The sequence below is a fragment of the Sander vitreus genome, chromosome 14 (assembly GCF_031162955.1).
Source record: "Sander vitreus isolate 19-12246 chromosome 14, sanVit1, whole genome shotgun sequence".
Classification (NCBI taxonomy): domain Eukaryota; kingdom Metazoa; phylum Chordata; class Actinopteri; order Perciformes; family Percidae; genus Sander; species Sander vitreus.
Genome location: NC_135868.1, coordinates 21924301 through 21933480, shown reverse-complemented (window position 1 = coordinate 21933480; position 9180 = coordinate 21924301). Strand labels below are relative to the sequence as shown.

General features: G+C 41.9%; 1 protein-coding gene across 4 annotated transcripts in view; it reads right to left on the bottom strand.

The window, feature by feature from the left end:
* Nucleotides 1-659: 659 nt before the first annotated feature.
* LOC144528784 (growth factor receptor-bound protein 10-like) overlaps nucleotides 660-9180 on the bottom strand; it is a 41071-nt gene continuing 32550 nt past the window's right edge. For all 4 annotated transcript variants that reach the window (XM_078267610.1, XM_078267611.1, XM_078267613.1 and 1 more), the window contains 9 exons: nucleotides 8694-8831; nucleotides 8255-8365; nucleotides 6406-6504; nucleotides 5734-5811; nucleotides 4716-4832; nucleotides 4050-4116; nucleotides 3839-3926; nucleotides 3314-3407; nucleotides 660-2439 (listed from right to left, as the gene is read on the bottom strand). In XM_078267610.1, the coding sequence (XP_078123736.1) occupies nucleotides 2293-2439; nucleotides 3314-3407; nucleotides 3839-3926; nucleotides 4050-4116; nucleotides 4716-4832; nucleotides 5734-5811; nucleotides 6406-6504; nucleotides 8255-8365; nucleotides 8694-8831 (939 nt within the window). In that variant the 3' untranslated portion in view covers nucleotides 660-2292. The remainder of the gene's footprint in view (nucleotides 2440-3313; nucleotides 3408-3838; nucleotides 3927-4049; nucleotides 4117-4715; nucleotides 4833-5733; nucleotides 5812-6405; nucleotides 6505-8254; nucleotides 8366-8693; nucleotides 8832-9180) is intronic.

Below are 9180 nucleotides of genomic sequence, written 5' to 3'. Positions count from 1 at the left end.
AAGAAAATAGGCCCAGAAATGTGAGGTTGCATCCTCAGTACCGGTTTTCTGAATCGTGTTCAAATGGATTTTTACTTTTGAGAAATAGTTTGACATTTTGGTAGATTGATATCACTGTCATGTTTTTAGTTAAGTTTAGTTAATTTGACACAATGAGAGAAAGGACCCCAGGTCACACATATCTAAAGAATATCAAGGATACTGTAACACAATAAAGTCAAAGACTTATTTCCATTGTGGTCTGCACTGTAAATATGAAGCAACTGTACAACTAACAGCTTTTTAGCTTAGTAAGTCACTGTGCCCGGCCAAAAAATAGTCCAGCACATAACCCCTGGTAAAACCATAAATTATCGTTTTCAACAAGATATTACATGTTAATATGTGACCTTTAGAGGTGCTGGTAGGTAGATTTGGTTACCTATGGACAGAGCCAGGCTAGCTGTTTCGCCTTGTTTCCAGTCTTTATACTAAGCTAAGCTAACCAGCTGTTGGCTGTAGCTTCATATTCAGCGTACAGACATGAGAGTGGTATGTATCTTCCCTTCTAACTCTCAGCAAGAAAGTGAAAAGGAAGTGTTAAACTATCCATTTACCATAATCTTCAAGACTCTTTATGTTACTCCATCTTCTTGAAATCTGAAATATGGTACTGTATGTGCATTATAATATAGCTTTGATTTTATACACAAGGCTCACAATTTTCACTTAAGGCGAGTGAATCTCATTCCACTGTGTTGACGCACAATCAAGTTCACATTTCAAGTCATTTGATCAATTCCATATTAAAACAAACAAAAACAAAACAAAAACAGTTATGGAGTGCTTTTGTTGCTTTTCTGGAGTGAGGGAACAGTGGTCAGAATCCGAACATGACAGCTCCAACCCATCAATATCAAATCAATAATTAAAATGTGCAAGCAGTGAGTTAGGAACAGACTTGGGAAAAGAATATGACATTCAAAGACAAATTCACCGACAGATTTAACCCTTTCAATTTAAAAAAAAAAAAAAAAAATGGCTGAAGCTTGGGGGTGGACACACTTTTCAGGAGTCTATTTAACAGTCTTCCTCCTCTTCCTCATGGTCTTGAGAAGCACATTCTTTTACTCATTTTACCACAGCACGGTCATGTTGGTACAAGCCACACATTGGTCAAACATGTCCCCAAACCTTCCTGAAAGGCACTGCATAATCAGCCCTAACTCTCTTTGCTCCCATGCCACTGTAATCCAATCAGAACTGGTGGAAATTCACATGCATGCTTTTCAGAAGGGGAGGGGCAGGGGGAGGGGGGGAGGGCCGGGGGGGGGAGAGCAGGCAGCTTCATTTAGCTACAGAAAACAACTGTCGCCTGTCCGTCCGGGAGTGCAAAACTAGTTCTGCATTGAATCAACAGTAATAAAAAAGCATTAAAATGACATCAAGTAATCAACTCTACAAGAGAGGCTTGTTACAGCCTTCCTGATAAACATTCCTCTGTCCTTTCAGCAAACCCTCGCCACTGCTCTGCTTATCTTGCCTTTAGCTACTTCTCTCCCGACATCTGAGCTTCTGTGGAGGAGGAGAGGCGGGATCGGGGGTTGCACCAAAAGGGGTTGTGGGACAGGACACAGCAGAGAGGCCACATCAACTCCGCTCGGGTGTCGGGTTGGAGGGGGGCAGGGTGTCAGCTTATCCAGACTGGACTGCACAGGTTGAGAAAACTCCTGGATCGAGTTTGATAAGACCCAGAGAGGTTCCCGTCCATCCCTGATGATCGATGAGGAAGTCATAGGGTGGCGCTCCCCGCCCACCTCTGTAGCGAAGGGGCGAGGGTGGGGCAGGCACCACAGCTTATCAGGCCTGGAGGATGAGGGAGGTCGAGGGGGATGAAGGGTGAGGGACTCTGAGGGAGGGATCCCCTCCTGCTGAACAGACCTTAGCTGTCTTGTGTTTTCACAACATTATGGTCTCTCTTCAGGGTCAAAAACGGCGATGACAAAACAATCCAGTCTCCATGACAACATTGCAGGAGTTGGGCGACTGCTAGGTCCACAATCTCCGACGCTTTAGCTGTCCGAACGGTTCCCATTCAGACATCCAAACAGCGGTAAGGCGGAGAAAAGCCCTGGCACATTGGGGAAATTAAACCTCCAATGCTGGCCGAGTTGTTCACATCCCCAAAACTTGACTTACTTTTCTCTTTCTCCTCAACCTCATTGTGTTGGTGAGGGAGGGGCAGATGGGGGTGGGATCTCAGGGTGAGAGGTGTGCAAAAAAAGGGGGTGGAGGTATTGGGGGTCTGGAGTGTCACAAGGCCACGGCGGTGCAGGGGTGTTTGAGCTTGCTGGGGAGCACTCCTCTGTTGAGCTGGTAAAACTCCACCAGGTGGATCAAATCGGTGAACCTGGTGGCGCCGTCGTCGAGGCTGAAGAACACCTGACCGTCCTCCTCACACTTAAGACCAGAGCCAGAGGGAGGAGAGAGGACAGTTAATCATCACATGACAATAAGGCGTGTACTTTTATCACCATGAGCTATATATCACATCATCAGGCATCTGAGAGCAGAGCAAATATATGGAAATATTCATGTCAACAGGCCTTTTTATCTTGTACTGAGTGACGGTCTGTCAGTTGGTCCACCACTTTGGTCCAGACTGAAATATCTTAACAACTACTGGATGGATTGCCATGACATTTTGTACACACATTCATGATCACGGAGAGAATAAATCCTACTGACTTGGTGATCCTCTGACTTTTCATCTAGCAGCACCATCAAGTCAAAACTTTCTGCATGGCTAAATACCTCACCGCTAGTGGCAAATAAGTGAAAGCCTCTGTTGAACTAGCCCTTTAAGCCATTTCAAGTTGACCTCTGTACTGTAACAAAATAAAATGAAACAGATGGCTGCCTGGGAGGAAGGAAAAACCTCTTTTAAAATCTTAAAAAGGCTTGGTATGCTTTGGAAAATGTGTGTAGCAGGCCGAGCAGATAATTCTTTGTCTTTTTTATACTAGGAGATTAAGCTGAATCTCAGAGCATTTAGAAAAAGTTGGACCTGCTTGAAATTTGCAGGGACAGATATGTTTCTTTACTGGTGATGCCAACCAGCTGCGACAGCAGGCGTTCAAGCTACAACATGAAATCATTACTAATTTTACTGTCCTAAAAAAAATCTATTTGTCAGCACAATTTTGAGTTGTGTACTTTTCTAAGAGAGTAAAGCAGTGATCTGCCTCACTGGGCCTTGATTCAGTGGATTTTACAAGTAAGCATTACATACGCCCTGCAGCGTAATGTGACTGTGTTGTGTAATGTGACTGACCGGTAGGATCTGGAAGTGCTTGATCTTCTGGTGGTGGCACAAGGTGAGCACGAATGCCTTGGGATTACTCTGACTGTCCCGCAACAGGAATAACCTGACACACAGAACGTTAGAGGGAAATGATCAAACTGCTTCATGAAATTATATATATATATATATATATATCACTACCGTAACATATACTTGGGTTTTGTCCTATCACATTTTAAATGCTTGAAGTGAACTCATGCTGCTGCATGAGTTAAGGGAGCTGTGACTCTTTGAGAACCTTATCTTAATCCACTGGGTAAAGGCTAAAATGCTTGACTGTCATGCCAAAAAGCTGTTTTTACACACCAACATTTTTAGAGATCTAAGCTTTTCTTGGCAGCAGTGATGTCTTGATTTTTCAAATTTCTTAGACATTTTCCCAAAGCTTTCTACTGCATTTTACATGAGCAACATTTACCCTGAGATGACATCACATCAAACCAAAATCCCTAAACGAGTCTCCGAACCTTTTCACACTCCTATAGCTGTTCTTACCCGTCTACTTGGCCTTGTTGAATGATCATTTTGTGGGCTTCCTCTCTCATGATGCGACCATGAAACCATACCTGTGTCCTGTGGATCACTGAAAGACAGACATCTTTCTTGTATTGATATATTCATAATCATTTTACATCAGTGTATCTGCTAGCAAAATTATATAAGGTGATTAATGATGCATTTGTTCGTGGGCCTGAAGTGAGAGTACCTGTGCTCAGAGAGGATGGGTGCAGGGGGCTGGGACTGCCCAGGACATTCATGCGCTGGCTCCGTTTCTAAGTGGAAGAAAGGGCACATGTGCAACATTTACCATAGGATAACAATATATTCCCTTTGACTTGGACTGATACCTTTATGGCATACTGAAATGTGCTGAAACAGTCATTTGAACCAAAACACAAAGAATTAGATTTTTCTGTGTAGCTCTGTTTAAGTGTGATCATTTTTAGTATAGTAAACAAACATTGTAATGCTTTGCAGTCGTCCACAACCAAAAAAAAAATGGAGTGAGCAGCTGCTTTTTGCTTTAGCCTCATCAGAGCTGTGATCTTAGAAACAGATAAGTGGAGCTGCTGCACACTTGAATTTACTAAGAAAAGCGATGCAGGGGAAAGATACATTTGTTCAAAATGGAAAAAGGCTTCTGCACAACGATAATGCTTAAAAATATTTGTGTGAAAGAAAAAAGTAGTGCTCTTGAATGAATTGTGACAACACATACAGTATGATAGGGGAGATCAGGGTCCAATACAAACTAAACCAAGGGAAAGTTAATGATAAAAATGGCATTTTTTGTGTTAATCACATCAAACACAACTGGAGCTTGAATCTATTGATGTTTCTTTTACTTCCCAAGCTCCATCCCCCTTCTTACCCTCCAGGTCTGTCCCTCCTCCAGGGCAGCGCTCTGGGCCTCGACGGGGTTGTCGATGACGCGACCAGTCCGCCCCGAGAAGTCCATGGCGACTAGGGAATTCTCAGATACACTCCGCTGTTAGGAGACGTGGCAGGGTTGGGGGGAGTAGGTGGGCAGTGTGGGGGAGGGGGTACATAAGGAGCATGGTGTAGGGGTGGGGATGGGTGGGGCATGGCGTAGACAAGGGTCAGAGGTCAAACAAGCCAGACACACTCACTGGGGCATGACAAATCCTGTCTGCACACAGACCCTCTGAGGAAAAGCACAAGCCTCCCTGGCTCTCTGGCTCTCCTGCTCAAAGTATTAAGATTTCTTTCCAATTACTATGGTATTTCATGATTTGCACGATATACAAGTTACATATAATAATGTTCCAATACAAACTTGATAATACATGATAATATGTGGTATGTATGGATTACTAACATCAAAAAGGGTCCAAGAGATAAGGAAAACACTTATTTCCAACAAGACGTTAAAAGACATAACACAAGACATACATAAACCACATCCTGCTTTGAGGTGATTAGTGCAGGTTTCTGTTTGCTGTGTGTGCAATATCTTAACACTGCACGTGAGTCTGAGTATTATGTAAACGTTCACACTTTCAAATAACTCTGGGATAACATGTTATGTGTCGGATGTACTTTAGTTATAGCCGTTTGTTTGAATGAACAGTCTGACCTGAATCTGGAACATAAGCCTTCCACTACAGAGCACTCTTGTCACCTCATTAACAAAAAGGTCAACAGTGGCAATAATTGTTTGGATTGAAAAGCATTTCAGCATTTAAGAAGTCCTTCTAATGCAATATGGAAACGTGGTCCAGCCAATGGCGTTTCCTCTTAAGAAGACAAAGGCACAAGGTGGCCACAAAGTTATCAGCTAATTAATGGATCAATCTGGATTGGTCTTGGCTGAGTGGGGGCATTAGAGCGGGGTTGTAAGAAGGTGATGTCATAGAGCAGATACTCACCACAGGCGCTGAGAAAGGTGAGAGGTTAGACTTCCTCTGCTGGGGAACGTTGTAGCTCTGATACAGTACTATTCCATACTGTGAAGACACAAGAAAAGAGACGACATCAACTCATGTTTCCAAGAGATGAATCAATTTTTGTTAAAGGTCCCAGGTTGAGGTGCATAAATACTGTGAAAGTATTAAAACGCTCAATCCACAGAGAAATGCATACAGCCGTATTCAGAAACGGTGCCTTTGAAATGAACCATCAGGTAGAAAGTGCCATTACACTTACAATAACGATGCAGAGACGCCGAGAACGCGGATTTGTGAAAGACCCAGAAACGCAGCAAATTGGGCTTTTTCAGGAGGGGAGCTTAAAGAGACAGGCACTTAAACGGAGCGTTTCACGCAGATGGTAAATACAGGTATATTCAGACAGACAGTATGAGGAAAAATAATGTTTTTTGGAACATTAAAGCATGTTAACATGTTCTAGTAGAAACTTAAAAAACAAGTAAAATAAGCCTGAACAATAAGCATGATATGGGACCTTTAACACTTCAAGAAAAGGGAATTTACTAAGTAACTATTAGGTTTGGGTTCGAATTTGCAGTATCTGTCAACCCTCTGTGAACTCACAGACTTGGATTTAATTACAATAAGAACATATGAAAGTAAAGAAAGTACTTTAAGCAGTCTGAAGGCAGTCATCCAGCAGGTCCTGCTCTGTTCGTCCTCAGCACACAGCATCTTAAGCTCCTTACAGTCGCTCCTCACTTTGCTGGGCTGTAAACCAAACAGTAGACACAGTGGGACATTAAATGAATGAGATATTCATCATGAACATGAAAGGCCTCTATTGTGAATTCTGGCATTTCAGTTTTCAGACTACAGAGACCATCAAATCTGTAACATGGCAGGGCAAGACTACAATACCAAGCAACAGTGTCCAAAACAATGGCCACTATTGCCACAAGTAACATGTATGGAATAATGTTAAAAGATAAAACAGTAGCACTGTAATAGAGTATAACAGTAACACAACTAGGGGACAGTCACACAGTTTCAATGATAGCTAACATTAGCCGCCATAAGCTACTGGTCATACCAGTCCAAGCGAGGCTATAGTTGCTAAACCTCTGAGGGTATTAAATTGAACAAGGGTGCATTTTACTGCTTATCAATTCAGCTTTTAATTTATAAAAGGAGGAATGTGTTATTTCTACTTTAAAAGATGTCAGATAGCCTCACTTCAAAAAGGGCCAATGGCATGCTGACAGTGACCACTTTAATACAATAACACCCCATAAACCATTCCCTTTTCCAGCCAGTGATACTCACCAAAGTCTATACAGTGTTGACAAGTGCAGTACACTTGCATTATTTCTAAGAAAGCTGCAATAAGAACAAACTGTCACTGTAATAATTTCCTCCTTTACTCCTCTAGCATAAAATGTGCAAAGAGTCTGTTTTCAAGCTTTACCATTCTTTTAAAACTTTGCTATGAGGCAAATAATGGAATATCTTCAATTCAGAATCTAGCTGTACATAAAACGATAAAGAGAAAATGTCTAAACTTTGTTGGGGCAACATTCTCCAAACACATCAGTTGGGCCAAAAAAAACCTCACATCTTCATATTAACAGCTGTTTTCTAAAGTCAGACAAGGACATTATTTGTCTTTGAATACAAGCTTGCCATTTCTTTTCCAGGTACAAGATGACACCTCTAACAGTTACACCTCTAATTACATTTTATTGTGCCCTCTAGAATTTAATCTATGCAAAAAACAATATATCAAAGTCCTACAAGTAAGGACTATGCCAGTATCACAGCAATGACTCTTTCCTTTCCCCCTCCATCGGTAACAAGGACGTTAGACAGACTGCTCCTTAGATGCAAACCCTACCGATAAATTAATTAATGTCACCATAGCAACAATCCAGCCACCCCCAGCTGCCAAGTAAAATCCCTTACCCCATCCTGCATTGTCACCTCCCGCTGACAGCATCTGACATGCTGTGTGTGTGTGTGTGTGTATGTGTGTGTGTGTGTGTGTGTGTGTGTGTGTGTGCGCGTGTGTGTGTGTGTGTGTGAGTGAGTGAATGTGTGTGAGAGAGAGAGAGAGAGAGAGAGAGAGAGAGGGGTGAGGGGGCAAGGCACGGCAGTCTCCCTGTACCATCCTGGTTTGTCCCAGTGGGCTTATCCCAGATCAGCAGGTGACCCACCACAGATTACTCCTGGAGTGTGACACACAGTGCTTAGTGTGTGTTTGAACCCCCACTGGGCGGTTTTCACCATTGTGTCCTCTGACACACCACCTCATCTACCTCTGATAGGGTGGCTTCATGGTACAGTTTCTTTTTCTGGGGTTTGAGGAAATTACTACACACTAAAAACAGAAAATGCTAAACTAATTTGTGCTAGAAAAAGTAAAATGATCCCATCCAACCTGGTATAATTATGTAGTTATTCATGAATTTCTAGCTATAGATTAATTCAGTTGCTCAGTTTGCAGTGTTTTCTTGTGTGTTACCTTGATGCAGAACTGGTAGTCTGTGGGAGCGTTGTGGAGCTTTCTTCCAGTGATGATGGTGAAGATGTTACTGTCCTCCAGATCTGACAGTAGCTGCAGGTGTCGGGGCTCCTGTTCAGTTGTGAGGAGACAAAGGGAAAGGGATGTCAGCAACAACATAAAGAAAAATATTATAGACTGCTTTAAACTATAACATTTGTTTTGGTTTATTTTGCTTTAGCAAAATGCTAAATAATATTTGAGTTGTTTTTTTCCCCCCTTCTTTGATTTAAGTTTTGTTCAATAAAAAAAAACAAAAAACAAGAAGCTGAGGTTTTCTTAGATGATACATCAAAACTGTAATGTTGCAACCACGAATAAGAATGATAAACTTGAAAATTTACCAAAAAAAAGAAGAAAAGTTACACAATCATCAACAATTTGAGCAGAAATGAATCACCTTGGATGTTCCTTTAGTAGAGTAGTAGAGCCCAGAGCGTCGCAGGAACATGTAGAGTTTCTTCCAGGACCTGCGCCCAGGCTCCTTCACATACAGATAGCCCTGGATCTCTGGACAGCTGCTGGAGTTCAGAAAGTTCTGCAAAAATACACAAACAGCATCTATTGGGAACACTGATGCAGGGGAACTGAATGTACACAACATAAATGTTTGTGTTTCATCTTAAAAACTACATGTTGTAAACCATTTAAACAAAAAAGGATTGTGTTTAGAGATCGCAGTGGAATAATATGGCAGGTTTTTGTCTATACTCCCAAAAATCTGGCAGTAACAACAGTGGGTGAATGTAATTAGCAGATTTCAGGAACTGTGTGTGTGCATGCATATTTTTGGACGACCAGATGTCCTCACAAAGATAAAAAATAAAAAAGAATCCTCTTTAGAGATGAGCATTTTCCTGCTTTCGCTTTTTTGGGGTGGCTACTTT